At 39.7% G+C, this 27,828-nt stretch overlaps 1 protein-coding gene across 1 annotated transcript in view; it reads right to left on the bottom strand.

Moving 5' to 3' along the window:
* LOC134678432 (uncharacterized) overlaps positions 1–27,828 on the bottom strand; it is a 109,531-nt gene that overhangs the window by 37,203 nt on the left and 44,500 nt on the right. The window contains exons 5-23 of the mRNA XM_063537008.1: positions 23,951–24,132; positions 22,484–22,649; positions 21,782–21,967; positions 21,088–21,337; positions 16,839–17,024; positions 15,878–16,036; positions 15,069–15,287; positions 14,352–14,465; positions 13,731–13,941; positions 12,973–13,126; positions 11,983–12,088; positions 6,921–7,076; positions 5,964–6,116; positions 5,450–5,637; positions 4,387–5,341; positions 3,932–4,002; positions 2,878–2,975; positions 2,062–2,200; positions 641–794 (exon numbers count right to left, since the gene is read on the bottom strand). Of these exons, the coding sequence (XP_063393078.1) occupies positions 641–794; positions 2,062–2,200; positions 2,878–2,975; positions 3,932–4,002; positions 4,387–5,341; positions 5,450–5,637; positions 5,964–6,116; positions 6,921–7,076; positions 11,983–12,088; positions 12,973–13,126; positions 13,731–13,941; positions 14,352–14,465; positions 15,069–15,287; positions 15,878–16,036; positions 16,839–17,024; positions 21,088–21,337; positions 21,782–21,967; positions 22,484–22,649; positions 23,951–24,132 (3,847 nt within the window). The remainder of the gene's footprint in view (positions 1–640; positions 795–2,061; positions 2,201–2,877; positions 2,976–3,931; positions 4,003–4,386; positions 5,342–5,449; positions 5,638–5,963; positions 6,117–6,920; positions 7,077–11,982; positions 12,089–12,972; positions 13,127–13,730; positions 13,942–14,351; positions 14,466–15,068; positions 15,288–15,877; positions 16,037–16,838; positions 17,025–21,087; positions 21,338–21,781; positions 21,968–22,483; positions 22,650–23,950; positions 24,133–27,828) is intronic.

The raw sequence follows: 27,828 nt of genomic DNA, 5'->3' as shown, positions 1-27,828 counted from the left end.
GTAAAAATAGCAGTTGCACTGCGTGTGCTATCAAAGTCGTTGGTCTAAATCTAAACTGTTGCACAAGTATAGGTAGGTAAATACACTAGGTACGTGGCAATCGAGGGCCAGGGCCCACTTACAGAGAGCGTGCCGTGCTCGGAGTCCGGCAGATTATCCGACAGGTTGCCCCGTGAGGGTGTCCCTCACGCCTCCTTCCCGTTCGCCCCACTGTCGTCCCTCACTTACAGAGAGCGTGCCGTGCTCGGAGTCCGGCAGATTATCCGACAGGTTGCCCGGTGAGGGTGTCCCTCACGCCTCCTCCCCGTTCGCCCCACTGTCGTCCCCCACTTACAGAGAGCGTGCCGTGCTCGGAGTCCGGCAGATTATCCGACAGGTTGCCCGGTGAGGGTGTCCTTCACGCCTCCTCCCCGTTCGCCCCACTGTCGTCCCCCACTTACAGAGAGCGTGCCGTGCTCGGAGTCCGGCAGATTATCCGACAGGTTGCCCGGTGAGGGTGTCCCCCACGCCTCCTCCCCGCTCGCCCCACAGTCGTCCTCCACTTACAGAGAGTGTGCCGTGCTCGGAGTCCGGCAGGTCGTCCGACAAGGGTGTCTCCCACGCCTCCTCCCTGCTCGCCCCCCTGTCGTCCCCCACTTACAGAGAGTGTGCCGTGCTCGGAGTCCGGCAGATTATCCGACAGGTCGCCCGACGAGGGTGTCCCCCACGCCTCCTCCCCGCTCGCCCCGCTGCCGTCACCCGTCTCCGCCGTGCCGTCCTCCACCGCTGTTTTCCACTCGCTGACGCCCAAGCATCTGCGGTTTGAGGTCTTTTAGTTCTTGATTTGACTGAAATGTTGATCTAGACTAGATGCAAGAAGAACTGTATTTATTATTATAGTTACGTTTTATATCCAAATGAAGAATTAGTGCAAACTTTGCAATATTTCTTCTGTTGCGGCATGATTGCGGCTAAGTATTAAAATCGTGTATTATAACGTGTATACATCGAAGAAAATATGCCGTTAAAGTAAAAATCATTTTAAAATTTGTAGATTTTATTAACAATTTTAATTACATATTTAATTATATATTCATAAAAAAATCACATGACTACTTGAAACAAATATCTACAAATTGTAATTTATTAAGTCTCAAATTTTTAAAACTATAAATTGATACTTGACAAAGACTAGCAAAATATATTTTCTACAATTATTCCTGGCTGGCCGTCATAAATATGTATATTCTCTACAAAATAGCTACATTAGAAAACGGTATCACTAAAAAACGTTTTGTTAAAATATTTTCTCTACAATTATTCCTGGCTGGTCGTCCTAAATATCTCGTCTACAAAATAGCTACATCGGAAAACGGTATGAATAAAAAAAAGTTTAGTTAAAATATAGTATTTTCTCTACATTTATTGCTGGCTGGCCGTCATAAATATCTTGTCTACAAAATAGCTACATTAGAAAACGGTTTCACTAAAAATAACGTTTAGTTAACATATTATAAAATATTTTCTCTACAATTGATCTTCATCATAAATATCTTCTCTACATAATAGCTACAAGAGAAAACGGTATCACTCAAAAAACGTTTAGTTTTACACATACTCATCGTTTCTGCTTCTCCGTCATTCCACCTAGTTGTTAAAGGAAAAAGAAGGTTAGTAAGGGAAGTATATGTATATATATATAAACGGGGAACATACAGCGCTGACATACAGAACATATAGGTACTTGTGATTGCTCCAAGATTTCGCTGTGAAAATATAATTTAGATGAAAGTATATAAAATATAAAAGTAATAGATTCAGGTCACGATTTGGCAGACCCTCCAACACGCACGGTCTCTTTAGGCGTGGCGTTAAACCTGTGTGTAAATCCTCATACTAACGAGCACTTTCTCAACGCGCGTTAATAAAGCGCTTGAATCTGTCCGCACGCTAAATTCGATTTAACGACCAACGCTTGAAATCGAAAATCCACGCTTGATAAAAAGCGCCACCTCCATTCAAACATTTTTACGCGCGTTGAAACAGCTCTCGTAAGAATGAGGCCTAAAGGATCGCTCATACCTTTCAAGGAAAGATGGCTGCTTGTGCGCAAGCGCTGTGCTGGGGACGCTCTCCGTGTAGCTGAAGATGTTCATCTTCTCCACCACGAAGGAGCCTGCTCTGGCCGTCCAGCCCATTATGCCTCCTGCCGCGCCTGACACTGAAACAGGATCTTCAGGCAGCTGCAGAATTAACTGACCCTCCCTGTCCACCTGACTCCAGAGGGGGTCAACTGTCTCAGCTGGAGGTCCAATTTGTTATGCTTTCTAACTTGAAATGAGCTATGTTCAAGGTCGTATCAAAATGATATCAAAACCGTAATAAATGGTTATGTCTGAATCGGGCTCCGCGAGTCCTGGTAGATCTTGATGGCATTTACTAATCGAAAATATAAATAAATAAATCGGTTCAACGGTTTAAGCGTGAAGACGTAATAGATAGACAGACAGTACTTTCTCGTTTATAATATTATCTTGCTAATGCAAATATAGGCATTATCAATAGTTGTTCTTTTTAGACTCCAACTACTTCCAATAGTCTACAGACACCCTCGCGAGTGCTGCCTCTGCGTGCATCCCCATGACACGGGCAAGGACACTCGATGTATCCCTTACATCTCATTAAACTTTCCAAAGCTTTACGTGTTAACGTGATGTGCAAAGACACCAATAATATATTGGTAAGGTTGTGGTACTAGTACTCGACATGCTAATGCCCAATAGATGACACCCTGCTGTCACCTCTATTGACATTGACGTAAGGTTCAAGATGACATGTACTGGGACCGCGTCGAGCTCTAGTACCACCACCTTAATAGGGTTAAGTATGACTTCCTACCCGTGTTATACGCCTTCGTCGGCTCCGGCTCCGTTCTCACGTTTCCGTCATCCGTTTCGTCGGACGGCAGCCGTTCCAGACTCGACATCGTGCCATACCTGAAATCAATGTTGCCGGATCTAAATCAAACGTAGGTTAGTTGTGTGGGGAAACAGTGGTCGCCATTACGCACGGTTTTAGCTATTTAGATGAGGTGCACTGAGGTTAAACACTATCATAGGTAGCAATACGTATGGCCGCGGACTGGCGATATTACAGATTAAAGAGACGTCTTCACAGATTGTGTTCTCTGTATAATTAGGATCACGCTAAAACGGTTCTGGTCCGGGCCGAGGCGTCCGACACTTCGATTTCTATGATGGCTGATCACGTGATGTTCTCTATAGAAAACGTAGTGACAGACCTCTCGGACTAGACAAGCGGACCTAGAGCAGCGTCCTAATCTGCGATGAACTCTGAATTTTTAACCTCATTTTGACAAACTGGTGTTATGGGTGGTGTGGAGTAGGCGATGTGGAGTGAATAGCAAGTGACATTAGGCTTGCAGATGGTAACGATTGTTTTATTCTGGATTAAGTAATGAGCAATTTCAATAGTCTGTTTTTTTATGACTAATTAGGACTCAATTATAGTTCGTAGTCAGAATAGGCCGTTTTAACGAGTTTTAATATGATTTATATTTAGGTTTATTCTTATTTATTTTTGTAAGCCGGGTTTTAGTTTATTACTCCAGAAATTTTCTTCATAAATGACGCTAGACCACCAAACTATAAGAAGAACAACTTACGGTCAATAACTTCAAAGTGCTTATTCTCGATGGTGTTTTTTTCTTCTATCTATGATAATAACTTGCCTTCAAAATACAACATTCAAGTAATCACACCTGAATGAAGATATTCCAGTTATTTATGAAACATACTTAAGCGTTTGGACTATAGCTGGTGGTTTTACTACAAGATTCTTTAACAACTTTGTTACAAGCAAGGTTCTACATGGTTCCTCATGACTAAGGATCGGGCAGTGCGTAATGGCTTCCAATATGGATACAACAGACCTCTTGAGTGACACGTACGGCAGGTCTTCCGGCGCGTCCGGCGATTCGGGAGATTCATCTATTAGGGTATCCTGGAAATTATTTAAATATCTATAGTAGGCACAGTGCTACGAGAAATTCTAGATATTAATTGAAATGAACTAAAGGCGAAAAATTGTGGAAACTCCAATTGACTTGTCACAACAATTCACGTTTTTGTGACCTTTTCGTAAACATGATTTATAATTTTAAAATGTTTCTGTCATAAACCATTTTTTAATTTTTTTTATAAAAACGTGTTTATTGACCGGCATCGAAATGAATAAAACAAAACGTAGTTAAGTAAGCTCGGAAAACAACATAAAACGTGTATTGAAGGCGGTGGGCCAAAATTTAAGTTAGAGGATTGTGTCTGACCCATTAATGCGTAAAGAATAAAAATAATCTTCTCAAAGTCTGCTTCTTGATCAACTTACAGTCTTATCAACAGTATTGTAGTCCGGCGTCGGCGGCACCACCGAAATATTGACCGGGGATTCACATTTTATGGACCCCAGACTTTCCGGTCTCGAGTTAGCGTTTAAGCTGGCCACAGACGCCTTTTTAAAAGGCTCAACTCGCATGAGATGCGCCGCTGGATTGATCGCAGACAGCCCCATCAACATGAGAGGGCCCAACTCCAAATCATCATCATCATCATTACACGTATTGGCGTTAACATCCTCAGTCTTTTTATTTATATCACCGTTCATTTTAGTAACCGCTGATATACCCATCCTAGGAGACCGCCTTAATCCCCTTTCAATTTTAAAATCATCATCTTCATGCACTGAATCGTCATCTAAAAACACCGATGACGTTTTAAGACATGTTCCAACGTTTTCTCTCTTAGTTATAATGTTCATACCTAATACTTTATTAAGCACATTTTCAGCCTTTTGTCTTGTTATTTGTTCTTTTCTTATACTTGCCGGGGATGGATAGTTTGCGTTGTTGTTTTTTGTCTTTGACAATGTTACACTTTCAACGCATTTTACTTCGTTAAGGTATCTCTCTTGAGCTATAACGCATTGGACTTGGTTAGAAATGTTAGAATTAGACATTCTTAAATCATTAGAGCTAGAATTGAACACCATCGAGCTACAAGTAGTATGGCTAGTGGATAAAGGGCTATTATTTCTAGAGCCAGAGGAAGGACTAGGGGATCTAATAGAAGTATTGTTCCTCAACTCTAGTTGGCTCTTGTTTGTTGAGTGAATACTTCTGCTAAGTAGGGGGGATTCAGTTTTTAGGTCATAGGACGTAGATTTGAGCATTCTTTGACTTTGCTCTATGGAGTCTATGACTCTCATGGCTGCTTTAGGAGCATCTTCTGGACGTATCTTGATAGCACCTTTACGCTCTAAGTGCATGGAGAAGGTTTTCGGCTTCCTGAAATCAGAATTTAAGGTAAATGTTAAGTTAAAACTATGAGAGAAAGAAAAGTCAGTATACAAAATATAAATGAGCAATTTGTCAAAAAAAGAATGTATTATTTACCTGTTACCACAGTTGGCACTGCACGTAGGGCTTTTACTCGACGAGTTTTGCGGGGAAGGTGCCTCCTTCGGCTTCGGAGGCTCCTTCTGCGATATGAGGGGGCTGTTCGGCTTCGAGAGGCACTTCTTGTGGCACTGACGGCAGACCGGAATCGTGTCTACGACCACTGGACTTGTGCGGACTGTAATCTGAAGTAGAATGGAAGGCGTCAGTTGAAAATACTTAGGGCGTCCAGTTTTTATGCCATAGCCCAGTATTTAGTCCATCGTTTTTACCTAATAACCTAGTTATAAGATTCTCTTTAGAGTGTCTACCCCATACATAGCCTCTACTTGTCCCATATATGTCTTAGGCCTTACGCTGGCCCAATGCGGGTTGGAGACTTTGCATACACCTTTGAATTTCTTCGCGGATATGTGCAGGTTTCCTCACAATGTTTTCCTTCACCGAAAGCCACAGCAGAAGCTTTAACAGCCAAGCAAGCATGGTTGAACTTTAATAAAATAATACTTACTTGACTCCCAGAGTTACTGCTCTTGGAGGGACTGTGGTCCGTCTCCTTCTTCTCGCTCGGCGAACTCTTATCTCCGTTCATCGTGATCACCTCGGCTACTTCTAGAAGGTTCAGTTCTTTTGACCGCTTCCTCAGTTCTTCTACACTCCACATCTGGATAATAGATTGATGTCTCATTGAACAGGAACAGGATCCAAAATTGTTTTGTTATTGTATTTGTAAACATTAATTATTTAATAGAGTCGGACGAAAAAAAGTATGCAGCGGATTTGATAGCCCACGCAGTGCAAGTGTCATTTATACGTCACAGTTTCATAGAAATTTGACGTTTAAAAAAACACTTGCACTGCGTGGGCTATCAAATCCGCTGCAGACTATTCTTGGTCTGACTTTAAAGCAACTAACGTATGCATCCAAATATTCGCCTGTTCAAATGGATAGCATTGTATGGTCAATCAGCCTCTGGTAGTTGTGTCGTCCACTACTGGAGGTGCAGCATCAAACTCTGATGGCGAGAGCTATCTGCATGTCTGAAGACTTTATTTACCTCCATGTCAGGCTCAGGTGGGTCCAAGTCTTCGGCCTCTGGTAGCTGCGTCATCTACTTCTGGAGGTGCAGCATCGAACTGATTGCGAGAGCCATCTGTATGACTGAAGACTTTTGCATAAGTGTCTCAATTTACCTCCATGTCAGGCTCAGGTGGGTCCAACTCTTCGGCCTCTGGTAGTTGCGTCATCCACTTCTGGAGATGCAGCATCGAACCCTGATTGCGACAGCCATCTGTATGACTGAAGACTTTTGCATAAGTGTCTTAATTTACCTCCATGTCAGGCTCAGGTGGGTCCAACTCTTCGGCCTCTGGTAGCTGCGTCATCCACTTCTGGAGGTGCACACTGAACCCCGATTGCGAGAGCCATCTGTATGACTGAAGACTTTTGCATAAATGTCTCAATTACCTCCATGTCAGGCTCAGGGGGGTCCAACTCTTCGGCCTCTGGTAGCTGCGTCATCCACTTCTGGAGGTGCAACGTGGAGCCCCGACTGCGGGAGCTGCGGGCGCCTTCGGTGGCGCTCGCGGCGCCGGTATGCGTCTCCGCTGAACTGCGGCGAGTCTATACAAGTAGCCAGACGGATTTAGTCAAGGCTCAAGCTTTTGCAGTCGTTTAAAAACGTTTATCAAAAGATGCAAGATATTTAATAGGACATATAATTCTTCGTAACAAATTGATTACCTATTTTCATACGTTACTTAGTCGAAGGTGGTCGAAGTCGGGCAACAACGGCGAAGTTATAGTTCGTTTTCTTTAGCATTAGAAAGAACTCCGCAGAAGCAAGCGTGCAGTTTTTATCAGGGTCGTTAATTGTTAATAATTATTGAATTATCTAATGTAGCATGGTCAATACATATAATTTACTTCAAATTGTTACCGCTAAAAGGGCCAGATTTAGAACCACAAGCGAACTTCTGCGAAGTTCTTTCTAATGCTAAAAAAAACGGACTATAGGTACCATAATTAGAGATAGAAAGTCTAGCCCACCATGATTTTCAATCGATTACAATATTGGTAACGGGGTTTAATAATTAATTAATTATACCTATAGCCTCCTGAATCCCCCTTGTCCCCTTGTCCCCTTGCACTGTCCTTGGTCCCTTGGCCCTATGGCTTTTGGAAGATCTAACCCTTTGGGAGTGACCTCCTATTTGGATGTACCACTTTTGGATGTTGCGTTGTTACCTCGGAGCACCTAGGGTGGTGTCGCACCATTCTAGTTGGGAAGCCGTCTTCTCCACTTAAGTTAAGGACTCGAGGTGAAGTGGTTATCCGATAAAACTGGGAGTTAATAATTTATATTTACATTAGTGACGGTGTTCCTTTGCTGGAAAGTATAAACAATTTTTAAGTCAGAACTTTTTTTTTAAAGTGAACGTTCTACATGGTAAATTCTATTATTAATAGGAAACCTGTAATTCCTATGTTGCATATTGTGTGTATTACAGGCCCGAGTTTGCCTGAGATGTACTTAGATTAAATTTAGTTAGTAATAGTTACGGTATGTAATTTAAATTTTGAAGTGTCGAGGCCGTAGCAGGTCCTATTGTGGTGCAAAGGGAATAAAAGTGTTTAGTAAATAAATTTGTATTTTCATTTGGATATGTCATACGTTTGATGAGGATAGTATCCTGGCGTCCTATTTTAAATATCTGGATATCTATTCTCGCTCCATAGTGGCAGGAACCACGACCCTATCTATGCTCGTAGTTAGCCGCAAGCATTTTTGAATTCTTAAGTAGATAGATTTTGGGGGTTCTGGACCACTCCATGGAAACGCGTTTCCGTTTTTTTTTTTATTATGAATGGACTTACTCATGGCCACAGACTAGCCGAGGCGTAGACGTGGCCTTTGCGGAAACAGTCTTAAAAATATAAAATATAATCTTCTCTATATCCAGAGCTCACCCTCACCTATTACAGGGACATTGCAGTTTTGAATTTAGAGCCTTCTTGTATTCCATTTTTATTCAAAATTCGATTTGGAATAAATTATTTGTAAGGGCCTCAGGGACCCAGGAGAATATTTACAAGACCATACTGGTCGTATGGCCGACCGTAATAATGTACACCCACACTCGCTGAGCGGTCATTGTGATCAACCGCGAAAATCGGAGACTCTAAGTTGCCTGTAATTGCCTGCCTTTTCCTGTTCCTCTGATTACCTTCGCCTTCACTGGAGTAAGAGAAAGATGCCGGCAATTTGCGAATTTTGGTTTTTGCGGTGGGCCCTCTGACCCGTGACCGCGTACAGTTGTTCTGAAGTAAGTATTTATAAACTAAGTATAGTTGAAATTTACTGAGATGATATTTTCGACTCTGGTACTAATCTGTTAAAAAAGCCTTTTCTTTTATGCAGAGCCGTTTGCGACACGTGCCAAAGCAACAATGTCGTTTAAAAAAACACATAGTATTAAGGTTCAATGTAACAGCTCTATCATAATAAACCCATCTAACTTGTGAAAAGGAAATTTGGTACCCCCAAATTATACCGATATCTTGACTGGCCCATGACTTCTCATTTCATGGTTCTCATTAGAAGAACAATAAGCCCGGGCATGCAGGTAATTATTTTGGAGATATAAAAACGTGTTATGCATACCATATAAATTGGATGGAAAATTGGTATTTAATTTAAACGGGCACTTATAACAAAGTCGTCGTAGTCAAAGCAGTAGCAGTCGTAACGTAACCACTGCATAAAAGTAACAATACCTTTTGTTCAACACATTCAGGGTTCACGGGACATAAATACGGTAGAAAAGTGTTTCACGAAGTTTGGTTCTGTTTAGAATTATGTAATTCCTTCTCATTGGTTACTATAGCTACTGTAAGTGTAAAACCATATAACGACTAAGCATGTTCCAAAAGTTCAATACCTACATTAAGTATAATGTAAGTACATAGTATGTAGTATGTTTTCTAAGATTTATCTTCCATGCGACATTGATAATAATCATACCTGAAACTTTAAAGTGTACTTTTGTTTGTACAAAAATTATTATGACGAAATACTTATGGAAAAGAAGCAGGAAATGTTAAATTATATTGATAAATTGTGTAACGAAATATCAAAACAAACCATTTTCACTGCCTATTTGACTGGTTTTACCTTTAAAAAGATTTCTAAATGGACTTCAATACCGGGTTTCCGGTATTGATGGCCAATATCGGCAATATCGTGTGAAAGGTGGGACAATCTTCCGTACGTCCGTTAAGGTCCCAGTTATAAGTGGGGTACGCCCGTCTTTTTACCCGCGATTAAGTGAAACGCACACGCGCCTAAATTATGACAATAATAATATGGCACCCTACACAGACCTGAGCCTGACACTTGGACCGCATTCAGAACCGCCAGTGCTACACAGAAAAATGGTAAGTCGGTACAAATAGTTCGTTAGCTTCGCAAAATGGGTGTCAAAGAAATAAAATTATCTCTCGCCATTGACAAACGTCTTTATTCATGACATCCGGTGTTAACACAAAGATACATCTGCGCAAACTACAGGGGACCCAGTCAAAAACTTTTTTTCTCAAAATTACTTGCATTTTTCTTTTATAATTATTAAAAATTTACACACAGCCGAAAACACCGAAATAATTCTAGCTAGGATTCTTTTTGTAAAAAATTCTCTTTAGCTTAAGACATAACAGGACCGGGGTAAAGGAGGTTATGTGAACATTTTGCTTTTGCGATGCCAGCGATATTTCGGGTATGGAGGAACTCAAAATACTTTTATTATAATACAATTAGCTACTAACAAAAAAACTATAACTATATTTGTACAATCGACTACCATTTTTCGTTGTAAACACATTTATTCTACGTATAAAGGCGCCAGTACTTTACATTAACATCTACAGTTTTATTTGGGTTTCGTTTTAATCGTAGTTCAAATTCAATCGTTACTGTACAAACTGTCAGTTCTGTTACAAGTTACAAGAAACGTCTCATCGAGTCGTTCGAAGCGACCGTTGAACATACAATCAGTTATATAACATTAGTTAAAAGTCCAAAAGGCAAAAGTCAAAATTTGAAGCTCATTTTATCTTATTCATAAGTCATAAGACATCAGAAAGCAACGATTACTTGAACTAAGAGTTAAAACGTTTACTAATCCAAATAAAACAGTTAAAACAAAAAGCTTTCGAAACAAAAATGCTAACGAAATATAAGGTTAGTGAAGTTAGTGTCGCGACGCAAATCGCTAAATATCCACATGACCTGTACAATGACTGTAAGGCTATGTACAGATAAGTTACACATTACAAATACCTATAATTTCTGCACAATATATCTTTCTAATATTAACAACACGATAAATTTGGGGCTATTACGTAAACATTCATTAAAACATCCCATAAGTCACAAAATCGAGGGACTGTCGAATCTAACAACGTCGAAATACGTCATAAGAAAAGGACGGAAGACTTACGAAGCCAAATGAAACTCCTGAAAACCCCTAGGTATGAGTTCGTATATAAATATTTGCTACTGTTGGTACCCTATTGTTACATCTTTGACACTTAGGCTACCCGGTAAAATATATTGGCATATCTAGACACCTTTCAACATCTCTTAAGCATTGTACAAGGGTTTATCAGTTCTGTAAAATTTTACTACCAGATTGTCACACCCTAGAAGATAGAGATCGGACACCGAACTAAAATAGGTCAGACTTATAGTATTGATGAAAATACTAAATCACTTCAATACTGCTAATCGAAAATATGTCTCTCAAAAATGTACCACAACCTTATTCTCAACTATAAGCAAATTTTATAACAATCCAACAAACGCTCGGGTCTACACGACGAAAGCCTTCTACACCATCCAACGCCATCTATCGGGACCGACGCCGAAACAAAGCTACCCCCAGTCGCTATCACACTTCCAAGGCAAGCAGCTGTCCAAGGCCTTCGCCTCCGTATCGGAGTCGGGGGATCAGAGCTCCAGGTACGCTGGGGGAGTAGGCCGCTCCGGCAGCATCATACACGGGAAAAGCGGGTCGTCGGGTAGGAATATACGCTCTTCAACAGCGTGCTTATAAGACGGGTCCACGTCCAAATCCGCCATGGCTAGATCGGCTTCGAAAGACTCCCATCTACAGGGTGACAAATCAGAATAATTTTCACCGGCATCCGGTGTCAATTGAGCGCTCGGAGAAGTGGCTTCGCCATTCTTCTCCATGGAAGAAGTAGACACGAAATGGGATGAGAAGGTTTGTGAATCAGCTGGGGAGAGATTGGCCGATGGGGTTTCTGGCGTGGGTGCCGTTCGCCAGACTGAGCTTAATGGTCCTCTAGCTGGTTGGGGAACAGGCGACATGGAATTGGTCCGGACATCGAAGCTAACCCTGACTTCTTTCTCGGGGCGCTCCTCGACAAGCATATTGAGGTGAGATCGGTAGCTGCTGGCGGGCAGGAGCGCTAGGCTGGAGACCCGCTGGAAGCTGGATGCGGATACCTGGCGCTGCTGTGAGTCCAGCGTGGCCAGGGAGAACGTGAGTTGTGGGTCCGGCGAGTCCAGCGGTGACCCGAGAGGAGTGCCGGACATCGTGTTTGCTCGGTATCTGAAAGGAATAAATCAATCTTGTTTTATAAGTGAGTGAGTCAGTATTCTAGGTTTTTACACATTTTTGAATAATGTTATGATACTAAAATTAATTTAAAGTATAATGAAATTCCCTGTCAGTGTAGTAGCTTAGGCATTAAAAGTTTTTAAGTATAGGTAAATTCCTACTGGATACATTCAAATATGGCTCTAATATGGCTTTCTTTTATAGTCCATCATAAACATCCTATACCACAACTATCGAAATCCTCGTGATCACTACACAGATAAGATAAAAGATAAGATAAAAAATAGTTTATTCAAGTAGGCATATTACAATGCGCTTATGAACGTCAAATAAACCTTTACCGGCTCCAACCGTACACCTCTGCCCCGAGAAGATTTAAATCCCCCCTCAATTGGAGGAGGGTATCCCAATATGGGACCGGCAACAAACTCGGCGGGACACATCTTTTCAAAACATTATTACATCTTATAATTAACATGCATTACGAGTAATTAATACAATTTAAATTACTATAGAATTCATGCAATTATACTCAGTGAGTACATAACTTTATAGAATTTGATATAAAAAATAAACATATATGCACATGAAATCACAAATACGTAGCTCTTTCAGAAAACAAATCAAATCTTACAAAAGGAAAAGAAAATAAAATCAATAAAAGAAATGAGAATACATATTATATGAATCTAACTGATTGTTATGAGATGTTTTCATACAATTTGATGTGCTTTCTTACCTGAGCTGAGTCACCTTTAACTCTACACATAATACAATGTCCATGTACAGATGTCTTAATTAGTTAACTTTGGTATCATTTGAAAAAAAAAATCTTTCGTTTTCTATTATATTTAAGGAGTTAAGTAGGTACTCACATCTGACGTTGAAGAAGACTCTGCCACACCGCCTTGAGGTCTATCGAAGGAGCCCGTAGCACCACTGTCCTGGTTCGGCCAGGAGTGCGAGGAGCGCAGGAGACGAGAGGGCTTTCTCCCCCTGTTCTTCCGAGGATCAGCCTGAATTCTGTCGCTGTAACAAAGATATAGGTCAGAAAATAAAAGTAATAGTAATTCGAGTGATGTATTTGCCCTAAGGCTCAGTAGGCCCGGCCTAAGGCGCCCAGATATTAAGGTTGGCAGTCTATATGATGGACGCCTAGAAGTTACTACAGGGCCTGGAGCCTAGGGTGACCAAAACTTCAAATCCGCCACGTATCGGGCAAACATTGAAGTGTAGTTTTTCGGTGGACTTTTAGTTAAGCATGTTCGACTCATTAGCTCGATACTTTAATTAAAAAAATGCATAAATCCAGCTTTCCAATTAGTAGTTTTAAATACGCAATATGTGTAGTTGCAGAAGTCTCCCAAACAGCTGATAAAGTTCTTGGAATGTTCAGTATTTTGGAAGGAATTTTGAGGTTTTTGCTACTTAGGAGACTTTCCGTTAGCCATCATTATCAATAAGGCTAAGCACTAATAGGTACATCTCGTCAATATCACGGCGCGTGATAGATAACCTTTAAATAATCTCTAATAACAGTTACAAAAAGACAATCGTCGCGCGTGAATTTATCGCGGTGCACTCGTGCAAAGTCGAAGAAGTTTGATAAGTTTCCAATACTACAGGTAAATACCTTTTTTCCTAAGATTGAACTGAGCATCAGACACAGTAGCCAGCAGCACCGGCTCCTCCGTGACGAAGAGCACCCGGTCCCTGGAGACAGTGGCGAAGAGTAGAAGGTCGCTGAACAGCAGGGCCCAGTACGGACGGACGGCGCGTCCTTCCACCCTGGACAACTCGCCGCCGAAGATCCATTGCCGGCCGGTTGTGCTTAGAATGAAGGGCTGGAAGGAAAACGACAAGTCAAGCTATTGTCTTCGGCCACTGGTCTCATACGGAAGGTGAAGACGTAGTAGAGAAGGTCGGAAAGTGAAACAACATTAAGAGAATCGATAGGTACCCTCATACAAAAATGATTAATGAAGAAGGTTTTTAAGATCGTAGCAAATAAACATACCCGCTATTTGTGAACTTCTGAGGAAAACAGATCTGATTACGTACGTGTGAATGTGATTTGTGCCATATAAGTAGCAGAGAGAAGAGTTTAAAACTGTGCATTGAGAAAGTCTCATAAAACATGTAAAATGAAAGCTTTGACTGACATGTCCGATTTATTAACGTGCAGGTTTTACTGCAAAATAAAAACCATCATTCACTAGATTTTCTCATATACTCTTAGCAGTCTTTATCTTACCTTACACCTAGTGAAGACAAGTCTACTCTCAAGGTCGGCAACGGAGAGCAGCGGCTTGCCGTCGCCAGCCAAACCCATGAGTCCCGAGCCCGCTGTTACGTCTTGGTATGCGCTCTGTGGAAATACAAGACAGAAGCATTTACAAAGACCGTGAGGTTAATACATGGGCGTTATGTTTCTAATAAAATAGAATCGCACACCATTTTATTAAACCACTACTTACAGCCCATAACTACCCCTAGCACTAAGTATAAATGGTTGTCGATATATTTATAATGTACTTAGTTTGGATTAAAGGATCATTCAGGTTAGACCGGGCCGTGTCCGGGCCGGAGCTTCCGGCGCTTCGTTTTCTATGGAAGCATCACGTGATCACAGTCATCTGTCATAGAAAATAAGCTCCGGATTCTTTGCCCCGGAAACGGCCCGGTTGAACCTGAGTCATTCTTAAGGTGACAGTCCATTTCCAACGACAGCTGCATTACTTTTCATTTTACAATGGAAATTGATAATGACAGCGACGCGTTCAGTACTAATAGTGCAGCTGCAGTCAGAAATGGAATGTTACCATTAAACTAAATATGGGAGAGCCGGTCTATAGTGACCGCGATTAGTCTTAAATACTCGTAGATGACCGCACATCAACATGCTCGTAATTATGATGCGCTTTGATTTGTATCGGATTCACAAGTACAAATAAAAGCCAAAAGATCACACCTGCAACTGGTCCACAATAACTTGCAGCTGTTTTTTCTCAAGCTGGTCATACGGCCCCGCTCCCGCCGAGGCCGCAGCGGCCCTCATCAGCCTCAGAAGCTCCCGGAACTGCTCTAGCGGCTTGTGGACCAGGGAGGTGATGTCGGGCCTCCGGCGTGGGATCGGAGGGCTGGTGCAGAAGCGCGAGAACGCGCCGCTGGGGTCTTTTGATTTTTTTACCTGAGGAAAACAAAATAATCGAATTTATCTTTACGGTTTTATTTACGTATTCTTGGTTCTATTACCTACGTGATACCAAGAGCCTAGTTCTCCATTGAGTCCACGGAAATGCTACCAACTCGAACCGGTGTCAGAATTTTTTCAGTGCTAAAAGGAAATCTACGCTCTGCGATGCTCAAGTTGTGGCAATTCTTTTATGGATGGATTGCGACATCCGATAGGCAAAGGATGATGTTCCGCTCCCATACAAGTTTGGCCCAACACTCGCTAAACATGGATGGTATATTGTTAGGCTCCAAATATGACATGAAAGTCCCGATAGTTATTCAAATCGTAGGCCAAATTCGGCATGATCCTTACTGTCCTTGCTTAATTTATGGGGTGAATAGAGCAGAAATTGGATAAAAACGGCATCGACTAAACGCTTAAGATAGAATGTAATCGTATTCGTTAACACCAAGAAAATATATAGAGAGAGCCATTTAAATGCTCGAAAACCATCCTGGCTATCCAGGATCAGACAAAGCCAATTTATGATTCCGGATATTTTAGTTTTAGGATGTTTTCTCTTAAAAGCCGAAATCACTTACTAGTACACAGTCCGCCCTCTTCAACCCGAGGCAGTACTTCTTGTACAGGCTGAGGAACACAGGCGCCTTCTGCAGGTAGACCGCCACCACCGTCGACGTTTGGATCTCCCCGTCATCCTGCACCACTTGGTCTAGGATGTCCTCGGATAGCCTTAGAATCTGGAAGAGAGGTAGGTAGTTTTATTTTATTAGCACCTTGACCGCCATTGCTTTTGCAGCGCTAATATCAGCCGATCCCAGCGTTTTCCCAATTTGTAGAGGAAATCAACCAAGGGAATCCGCCAAGCGGGTTTCCGGCACGCAATGTGTTATCCATTCTTGTTTCCATTCCATTCCATTCTTGAGGCAGCGTAATTTTTTTTCTCATTTTCTACTTCTTTTCGGTCTATTCTTGTCATTATTTTTTGAAAAGGGTACTTAACATACTATAAACTTCCACGTAAGTATGTACCTACACTTTGTACGAATTTCCAAGTTCTTTGCACGTTAATAGAAAGTGATACAACTAGACTTGCTGTCGGAATGTTGGTGAAATAATTCGGAAACTTCTCTTATAGTTTTGGGGTTGAAAATTTCATTAACAAAATGAAAGTTTTCTGAAATTCCCGAGAACTTTTGCAACTTTTTCAAAATTTCCCAGCTTGCACATCTGTAAGTAGATACTAAGAAGGTGTGCCACGAGTGTTCTAAGACAGAATAATAAATGTTGACTCACCCATGCATGGATGCTTTCGTTCATTACCTCTTCTAAGTTTTGAAATAACAGCTGATTGTCGTTTGGTGCTATGAGGTTGAGGTCCGCTCACTCAGCCAAGGGTAACACGAGCCGAATTGAAGATATGTGGCATAATGTTGTTCACGGTCAACTAAGTTTAAGTAAGACGAGTTCTAAGTAGGCAGGCACTTTCATCCATAGTTGGACAATGGGAATAAGATATGAAACTCCGCTGAGTCTAATTACCTCTTCTAAGTTCTGAAATAGCAGCTGATGGTCGTTAGGCGCGATGAGGTCCGCTCTCTCAGCCAATGGTGAGACGAAGCGGACCAAGCCGAATTGGAGACATGTGGCATAATGTTGTTCACGGGCCACCACGGCCAGGAGGGCGCGTTTTCTGCTGTCCGCTGTGGGGGCCTGGGGGTAGAGAGCCTGCTGTCATTATAGGCTGCCCTTAAAATCCCTCAATAAGATAAGAGACATAAATGAATAAAAATTATAGGACAATTTTACACAGATCAATCTAGTCCCACGGTAAGCTCAATAAGGTTTGGGTTGTAGGTACTAGACGACGATATTTATAATATGTAATTATATATAAAGAAACAGACTGTTTGGTATGTATGTATGGTTCGTTTGCCAAATTAAAATGGCAGTTTGGTGGCATTTGCTATCTTCTAATGCCTAGAAAAAAAATTGTCTACGATTTATTTTTTCACCTCTACGCATGTTTTTCGTAAATTAAATACAAGTTGTTACGAAGCAATTTTTTTTGGTCATGAAAAGATAGCATATGAGTGAATTGCAAAAAAAATGTACATAGTTGAGCACCTGTAATTAGTCTAAAGTTAATTGATTCTAATCTGTTACCACAGTTAAGCCATTTCTATTTAAGTTAGATGCATATAGACGTACATGTGTACGAATTAAGTAAGTACAATAAATACAATACATACGAATCATACAATACAATTTATATACATAGTTAATTTTCGTAACACAAATGAATCAATTAAGTTAAGACTAATCAGTCTAATCACAGCTTCTTAACTGCCGTTAATTACGTAAAACATTTTTGCAATTCACTCATATGACTCAAGCCATTTTAATTTTGCTAACGTTGGCGTTGTACCAAACACCCTGTTAAGATAAGTCCTGTTAGTACCATGGCCCACTGTTAACTGTACATCGGTGGACCTTATGCCTTTTGGAATAAAGTCTACCAATGTACAGTGCGATGTGCAGTGTGTGTGTGTGTGTAGCAGTGATGTGCAGTGCTTTTGTGTGATGTGTTGCTGTTTGTACAGCCGCATTATTGAATTTTCTTTGAGTAGTGTTGGTGTAAAAATGTCACTATTTTGACTGACATTGATATACCTACCTACCTAATTATATTTTAGTTACCTAACCCTATTTTTAGGTGATAAAAGATTTGGCTTTTGTGATTTTATTAACATAAGAAATGATGTTAGGTACTGTACAAGTAGTTTAGTTCTACTACTCGTCACCGGATGCCGCTTCATGAACCTATGTCTGTTTTATAAGTCGTTTTTCTATGCACCACTAGATGGCAGTAGTAGGTGTCTGAGCTGTATAATGATAATTGTTAAGTAATTTATAAACTTTAACCATAGATAAATAAGTAAGCATAGAGTGTCAACTCACATTTCTCTATTTTTCAACATAGTTTTTTTTTGTTGACCGTACTTTTCTTTAACATAGCGTCAAAGAGAAAAGATAGTATAGAGGGGTCATGTCATAGTTAATTTTGTAGTCACTGAAATTTACTGCCATCTATCGACACACGACTAAAACTCAAAATTAACAAGTATAAAATTATCAAAAAAAATTATATATATCGATAAATGATTTTATTATTTTTATATTGTTTTGTACGTTCAATCACTGATATATTTATATGAGTTAAAATTGTTAAATATGAAACGTTGTCGTCACGCCATCTAGCCGAGCATAGGCCAAAGGTGTGTGCGCCATTTATCCGAGAATGACTTTTTCTTGATTTCCGAGGCACTTTTTTTTTCTTAGACTTTATTCATCTTATGCGAAGTTACATGTCTTCGGCTGTATAATGATAATTGTTAGGTAATTTATAAACTTAAACCATAGAGAAATAAGTAAGCATAGAGTGTTCACTCACATTTCTCTATTTTTTTTGTTGACCGTACTTTTCTTTAACATAGCGTCAATCAGGAGCCCTATGGCTTCTGTTGACTGTACGCCGACGCTCGCGAGACGACGCTGGTGTGGGGTGGTTCTAATTTGTTCTACATACCTATAGCCTCGTAAGTCCCCGTGTACTTGTACAAGTACTGACTAAATTCGAGTTTTGGACTCATATAGATATAAAAGAAAGGTCCAAATTCAAGCGCCAAAAATGCCCTGGGTCTTACGAGGACAGGGACATAGGTATCTGTTTTTGTTTAGCTTAAAAATAGTAGATAGTCTTGACGCGTCTTAACTACTCTTAACTGTTATATAACTTATATGGGTGTAAAAATGGATGAGGTGTAAAAAATAAGAACTTAAATAAAAGCAATAAATTTATTTCCACTAACACAAAGAAACATAAATCAGAAACAAAATAAAATTAACAGGAACCAAATTCTTTAAATACACAAGTAAAATAAATTAAATTAAAAAATGTTCACTACGTAATGTACACAGGAGAAGATGATAAAAAAATGCTTTATTTATGCGAAGTTATTATAAGAGAATCTTCGAGAACCCAGAAAAAATATTAGGCAGGTTTTTAGATATTTTGGCCAGGTTATTATATTGCTGTCGAATTTTTTCCCTTACAATTGGATAAAATTTGGCCGATTGAATAGCTGCTTATTCTAGGCGGTATAAATACGAAATCAAAATTTCTTGAAAAAAAAAATACTTGTGTAATTTTCCTTTGAGTTACTAAAATACCATACTTTTCCGTTGCTCAGAGGATATTGTTTAATTTATACGGTGAAATAGTACATATATTATACAGAATAAGGAACTCTATCGATCCATCAAATATTATCGACCTCTGTCGAAAAAGTAAATTTCAATAACAAAATAAACCTACCTACTATGTAGGTACCTAATCGGCCCATTTCTGACAATGAACTTTCGTCTTAAACAACAGTGTTTAACCTGTATCATTTACGGGCAAAAGGCAACACGTTGTTAGTTGTTTCTAAAGTTGTTCAACTTGCAAATAATACACGTAGGTGTCTACCTAAGCAGATTCTCGAAAAATTCTCGGCAGTGCAACGCATAACGAAATGCCTGTACATAACCAAGACACAAGTAAAAATGTCCCGAGTATTTATTGTAACACACATAAAAGTATCTATAGTATTATCTATAGTTTCAATACAAAAATAACACACAAATCATAGAATGCAGAAAAAAAACAAATAAATAACAAAAAAGGTGCTTAAGGCGTAAACGTAACGATTCCCCATTTTAATAACTTAAAAACTAATAATAATTTAATCTATACTTTGTCATTATTTCATATAAACACACGTTTGCTACGAACAAAAATATACATCAAATATCCGTAATACTAGGATATTAAAAACAGAAGAAAAAAAACAACTAAAAAAGAATACACCGAAAGCTGTTTTGTTTGCAAGAAATAATGACAAGACATAAGCATACTAATCTAACTAAAATACCTATACAAAACACACCCTTAAAATCTACAAGATTACTATTGTATAATGGAATGTATGAAGTTTACATCTAATTTATACAAATAAATTATAGTTAGAAAACTACTGTACAAAAGTAACATAAAGAAATAAATTACAAAAAAAACACAATGCACACAAAATGAAACTACACTAGCACCTTCCATTAAAATTACAATATTAAAAAAAATATTTGTCATCATTATTAAAAAAAAATCATTCCAAAATTACGCCTATAAATTCGTTCAGAAATTTTACTAACATTTGACTAGTTTGCCACAAAATCAAATTAAATTTATCACGTTTTAGAATAATCTAGAGCGAAAACAACATCATGGAATGGAATGGTCGAATTTGTGAGTACAGAAGTAGTTAGTAGTGTCTCTATTAACTAACTAATTATATAAAAACTATGTACACCTTCAAACTAAGAATTAAATCGCGATTGAGAAATATTGTACTTATGTTAATTTTGAATAAGCACAGGATTCAATTATCTACTTAGAATTACTTTTATAACTGCTGTAGAGTGCGTAGTATTCATTATTAGTAAATAATACGAATACCGACGTGTATTTTCTATGAGAAACTAAAAAGGACATATTTTTTGCTGCGAGGCTATGTAGTTTAAGCCATGCTAAATTGTTTTAAAATCGCGCAGTACAGTGGTGCCACCTGCTGTCAAAAAGGTGCGACCAGAATGTTGTGCAATGACTCTTTTTTATACATAATATATGTCTACACTGCATATTATGTCAGTTCTATATTCAAACCTTTCAAACAATGATCCCACTACCAACCTCTTTCGAGAACGTCACTTGGGGCAGTTGCAGTTTGCGTCGGTCGAGACTCTGACTGGTAGACGAGCAGGCGGTCGGTGGTCGAGCGACGGGCGCGGGCGACGCGGGGGCGACGCGGGGGGAGCGCGGCGCGGGCGGGGGCGTGGACTCCGGGAACGGATTGGTCACTTGTGCTAAGCGAGGACGCGCCCCTACGCCGTTCTGAGGAACTCTTCGGAAGGTTTCCAGCTGGAGAGTTTGACCGGCGGATCTGGATGACAGAAACGTTAAATAATGAGAACAGTGGAAAAATCAACTGGCTAAAAGCCTACTTAAAGGGGCCCACTGATTAACAGTCCGCCGGATGGTATCGGCCTATCAATTAAGAACAAAATGTTGACAGTTCCGAACAACTGACAGGCCGATACCGTCCGGCGGACTGTTAATCATCGGGCCCCTTATGTTCGTTCAAATAACGGCGAAGCTGAGCATAATGATGAATTTTATTTCGTTTGGTGCACCTACATTAAATAGTTACTATTTTCGTTAGTTAGTTACTGGTACAGCGTAAAGCATGGCTGAAAGCAGACATTAATGATATCCATAACGTCTCCATTTCATTGATACCTATATACATATTTTTGGAGGCGCTGCAAGTCTATGATATCCAGAATTTTTGTCATTATGGAACTTCCCTCGTGTTTGCTATACTCACTTGACCAACCCTCGGACTTCATCCTCACTCGACGTGACAACGTTCTTGTTTCCGACGAACACGATGTAGTCCCCCGCTCGCAGACCGGCGCGTTCGGCCGAACCGCCAGCGGCGACGCGTTCGACGCGCGGCGGGCGCGTCCACACCACGGTGAAGCCGAAACCGCCGTTCGTGGCGCGGGTCAGTCTGAGGAAGGAGTTTCAAGTTAAACTGTTTTGAGACATACTAACATTGAATAATTTTACGGTTTGGACTCACTTGTTTTTAGTCACTCGCTCCCTAGACCTAGGCACTCCGAAACATGTCGTGCGATTGACTAAAAAACAAGTGAGTCTATGCCGTGAAATTATTCAAAGGAGTTTGATTATTTAAGACTGGATAAACTACGTTTACGATCTTGCTTTTGATAAGTAGGTAAGTAAGCAGTTAATCGTCGTTTAAAGCTCAACCAGAAATATATGATCATTGTCAAGAGGGCGCTGTTATTTTCATGTATGTGGTGACGGTTCAGTTAAGTATGAAAAGTTTAGTTCCAATGTAATTTCGCAATATGGCGCGTGAGAAAACGGCCATTATGAAGGAAAAATAAACAATTATACGAGAAGGACCATCATTATAAAGTTTTGACAAATGCTTGTTTGGTAGGTAGGTATGGTCAGGACCAAGACAGTCAGTCAATCAAGAGTAAGTACAGGTACTTACTTCCTCGAGGTGGTGAAAGGAGTCCTGCCGTTCCTCTGGGCCCTTCTCGGCGCGGCAGCATCCTCAGGAGGGTCCAGCTCCAAGTATCTGAGGAACAGGTGCTCGTCTGCCTCGCGCTGGAGGGCGGCCGCCACCGCCGTCTGCCCGGACGGGCCGTTAAGGGCTCCTGTACAAAATGAAGCTGTTCAAATAATTGGAAATATGACAGATGTCAGTCGCTGTGCGTTGTACGAAAGACACGCGAACATTTAGCGATCCTTTCGCGAATGGCGCACTAGCGTTCGCATTCGCTAGATCTGGACGCATCGCACCTTTAAAATTACCATCAGTAATGTTGGATGTTTGTGACTTTCCATCAGCGAAGGGTCCACCCTTAAGGCGTGGAACACCACATTTCAACAGTTTTGTTTTAAATATTTTACTTATTATATGCAGGTTCATGGACAGCACATTATTTTTTGTAATAAGGTGCCTCCATATCGCAGTTAACTAATGTGGGGCAATACTGTGCAAGAGTAAGAAACTAGATATAACTAGGTAAGTTACCTAATGCTATCGTATTGCACAGTGTCGCTTCACAAAAGTAAACTGCAGCGTCACTTCCAATTCTAGTAATCAAGAAATACAAAAACTGCAATGCACATCAGCTATAGAATATGAATAAATTCGCTGTAGCATGAGCCAGCCAAGCTCTAGCAGTAGGAATACAGTAAAAAATGCGAGGCATTTGAAAACACAGATTCGGAAAAATAATTGGCAAAATGCACATAAAACATTGTCGGGCATGTTGTCTTGCCAGATTGGTCAAAATATTGTACTATATGTATTGCTGATAAATACCTATATAAAATATTTAAGAGCAAACTTTTAAAAGTCGGCACTTTAATATATTATGACCAATCACAGCGCAAAAACGAGAAACCAAGTTTGATATGAGCATCACTTAATTCACACCGAAGCGTTACATTTTAGAAAACATTAAGGTGCGTCCAGATCTGGCAAACACACCGCTAGCAACACTATTCGCAAACCGCTCACGCACTTCACGCTCACTCTATTATTTATTTATTTATTAAAAACTTACACATAAGTTAACAGTACGTATAGAACCAAAGCACTTACGCGGTATATACATTTAAGATTCAAAATTGGAAGAACAAACATTGCAACATTAACATCTAATACTATAACTCTATAAAACTAGGGGTATCGTCTTGGGTCGTCCCATTCGTTTTTCGTCAAGTTCTTAAATTAGTCCTATTCTGCTTTCGTCACTCATGCTACATTCGTCACAATCGTCGGTGGCTTTCAATGTAGAATGAGTGACGAAAGCAGAATGGGACTAATTTAAGAACTTGACGAAAAACGAATGGGACGACCCAAGACGATACCAAACTAGGATATGCACGTTAGCGATCATTACTGTTTGGTTGCACCATGACATACTGATGGATACATCGTCCTCACCTTTATCATTGCAATTCTCCTTCTCTTCTGTGCTAGTATCAATGTTGTCGGTCGCCATTTTGCTCAGTTCTCTAGCGCATGGAGGCGCGGGCGCAGGCCGCTGCAGGTAGAAGGACCCGGACACGTCGGCCTTAACAGCATCTTTTAGCGGGAACGAGACACATCCTAGGAACTCGCTCCGGCTGGAACAAGACAGAAAATTTCAGGTTATAACGTGTTCAGGTCTCTTGTACCTAAGAATTCCAAGAGTGTTAAGGTCAGAGCAAGCCGGATGCGTGTCCATAGGATCGTGCACGCACACTTCACGCAAGCGATGTCCCGTCTCTCATGAGGATCTGTATTACAACGTTCACATGCACGTCTACACATTCGCATCCGGTGTGCACAGGCCTTCAATCTCCAGGTGTAGACATTTGAGGTTAGATCGTGAACAGATCTCAAGAATTTTACTGCAGATTTTGAGGTGTATATAGAATATTTGCCTGGTGTGGACACATCCAGGCCGATAAACGGTTCCCTATACTATTTACAAAGAGGACCAGTGAGGCAGTGGCTATCATATTTGTAGGAACGACGTACTCAGACGTAGTCAGAAGTAGGTATCATCGTCCACACTCTTAACTGTCCATCGTGGACCTTATGCCTTTTGTAATAAGGTCCACCGATGGACCGTTAAGGTTGCTGTTTGTACCGTAAAACCACCGAACTATAGTTCAAAAGCTCCCAATCATGGTCCAAAACTAACTCGAATGTTTTCGTTCAGGTATGGATTATTCGTCGTTATGTCTCATTTCCAAAGCACGTTATTGTCATGGAAGAAAATACTCAAACAACACCAAGATGAACATTGGTGAAGCTTTATTGAAAATGTAAGTTACCATATGCTTGATATTAGCTTTTTATTGAAATAAAATCGTTATTTGATCTATTCCTGCCATTTAATAAGACAGGAATAAGGAAGGAATCGATAGCCATCAATATACCTACAGTTAGTTACTTTGATAGTCTGTACTTTAATGTTCAAAGTTGGATTAATTTCTATTCAATCTGATATCGATCTCAATCTCAGAATATAATGTCTTAGAGACCGATTTGATTTTGAACTTTAACATAACTAGCTTAAAGTTTGATTTCGAATATTAATAGTTAATATTGTAAGGAAGAACATACTTCAAGGTGTAGATTCCTAGCTCTTACTTCAGTTCCATCCTGGTTCTAATACCTATAGCAGTAAGGTACAAATTACGTTGGTCAGTTTTATAGTAGGTGTAGTTCGGAAATGAGGGAGGGAAGTGAACTTTGGGTAGCATAAATAATAAAAAGGTACCCGATTGTGTACTGTTTCAATATGCTGGGTCTCTACCTGGTCCTTCGTAGTATTGTTGATTCTACCTTTAGCTTTAGTTTATTTTACAAGTTATACAATTTCACAAGTCCCTTTAAAGTAGCTTGAATATTTAACGTCGGTGTACAACCAAAATTCGGTATAAAATATAATCATTAGTTTTAGAAACCTAGTATATCATACTGATAAGCTACTGAGTTCCTCTGCTTGCAGTGGTAATTTTAAAATAATGTTTCTTTTAACGCACAAATGTTACGGTAATTGACACATGGGAGTGATTTGATCATTTTTTGGATTTCACAAAGTTGTACATGAATTCATTAGGGTGACAATTGATAAACTCTATTTACTTTAATATAAGTCATTTTATTTAACGGAGGGGATTACTTAATCTTACAACCTAAGTAGATTAAATTGAAAACCAAATCTCACTAGAAAATCTGTAAGTTTTCTTAGAAATCGAAGACACAAGCTTTATTTTAGGATGTTACTTGTTTTCACAGTGAGTTTTAGTTAACCTCTAGCCGCCCAGAGACCTATAAAAAGGTCTCCTGTTCCATTCTAATGTGAACTTTGTGTTGACAAAATCAAAATTTCATTTTGCTTGGCAAGGTTTGGCGTATGGGCGGCTAGAGGTTAAAAACTATGATTATCTCGTATCAATCATAAACATAAATACCTTATTTCATAATAACATATTAAAACATACAATAAAAGGCTCAAATAAAAGTAGGCAACGAAGAAATTACAATGGTGCTTTGGGTTGTCGTTTATACTATGCACTAGCTTATTATATATACATACAGGTTTATATCTATAAGTGTTCGGGTGTCACAACTAAACATCGAGATTTTTGTGATTTAAGCTTGGTTGATACATTGCGTTATTGGATATAGGTAAGTTATAATATAGACCTGAGTCTAAAAATCGGAGAAATAGGACACAAGCTGCCTAAATTCAGGCATTAAGAATAGAGATATCTGCATTAAGTATTCTTCTATTCTCACAGTCCACAGATAAAATTGCAGCAAAATAGGAATATTTCTTTCTTCTAGCTAGCTTATAAAGCCTAAAAGAAAACAACTAGTCAAGATGTTAGTTGATGATAGTTAAATGTAAGGAACTCAGTCACCGAAATGCATTGGACGCCATTCAATGTCAACGCCATGTCATTATGTCTGTAAGATTTTTAGAGCAAATTGTATTTAGGAGACCGAGTGTATTTTATTTGTTATTGCCTTTTTACAAGCGTTAGGTATAACAATGGTAGTTATCGGAGTAAGTAGTTTCAAAATCATAGTGAGTAAAGGGTTCTCATTTCTACGATCTTAAGACTCAACAGTCCATGACTTGAACCTTCATTAGAAGCACATGTACAAATACGTTAATTACCAAATTAATTACTTCTGGCCGGGTTTGGTCTTCCTTTGACGCCGTACACTGCGTAAAGCGTCCCGTGTCCTTTAGCGCCGAAATCAAAACTTGCCAAGACAAATTCAATCTTCATTTGTCAATATTAAGATTTAAAGTAGAATGGAATGAGAGGCCTTTTACAGGACTTTGGGCGGTTAAAGGATATATGTGACGATGTATGCAGCGTATCATGTGATGATGATGATGATGATGATGGTATCCTGTTATCCCTCATCAGGGACATAGGGCTCTCAGAAGGGTTCTCCAGCGTATCATATAGTAGGTCAACATGGAAATAGGTACCTACAGTGTCTACCACTGTTTTCTCTCTGTACTTTTCGAAGTACTTTTGAAATATCATGAATATCACATTAATATTATAAGTATTAGTTGACACTCCATGAAGGTTCACGTCCACATAACATTGGATTCTAAAGGCCAATCAGTGGTAAGCCAAAATAAGGCAATACACATTTTAAAAGGTATATCATAGGTACGTCATCATCATAATTGCGATGTTCCTCAAAAATCTTCATAATGGTGATAAGGCAATACACATTTTAAAAGGTATATCATAGGTACGTCATCATTATAATCGCGATGTTCCTCAATAATCTTCATAATGGTGATAAGGCAATACACATTTTAAAAGGTATATCATAGGTACGTCATCATTATAATCGCGATGTTCCTCAATAATCTTCATAATGGTGATAAGGCAATACACATTTTAAAAGGTATATCATAGGTACGTCATCATCATAATCGCGATGTTCCTCAAAAATCTTCATAATGGTGATAAGGCAATACACATTTTAAAAGGTATATCATAGGTACGTCATCATTATAATCGCGATGTTCCTCAAAAATCTTCATAATGGTGAGTCGTGTGATAATCCAGGTAATTAGTCCTTGTTTAACGTTTTTTCCATACTGTATCTTCAAGTACATATTCACCATTCTATCCTCCATATTTCTCAAGGAAACTGTAGTAGCAACAGTTATTTAATGGGTTCCGACTTTGCTTCTTTTGACTGATAAATAAGACGCATGGTCCAGTCAGCCATTATTCTCATTAATATTCTGCATGGAAAAGGTCCATATCCAAAAATCTCGTGTT

The sequence above is a fragment of the Cydia fagiglandana genome, chromosome Z (assembly GCF_963556715.1).
Source record: "Cydia fagiglandana chromosome Z, ilCydFagi1.1, whole genome shotgun sequence".
NCBI lineage: Eukaryota > Metazoa > Arthropoda > Insecta > Lepidoptera > Tortricidae > Cydia > Cydia fagiglandana.
The sequence above is the reverse complement of the archived record's forward strand: the minus strand, read 5'-3'. Positions and strand labels throughout refer to the sequence as shown.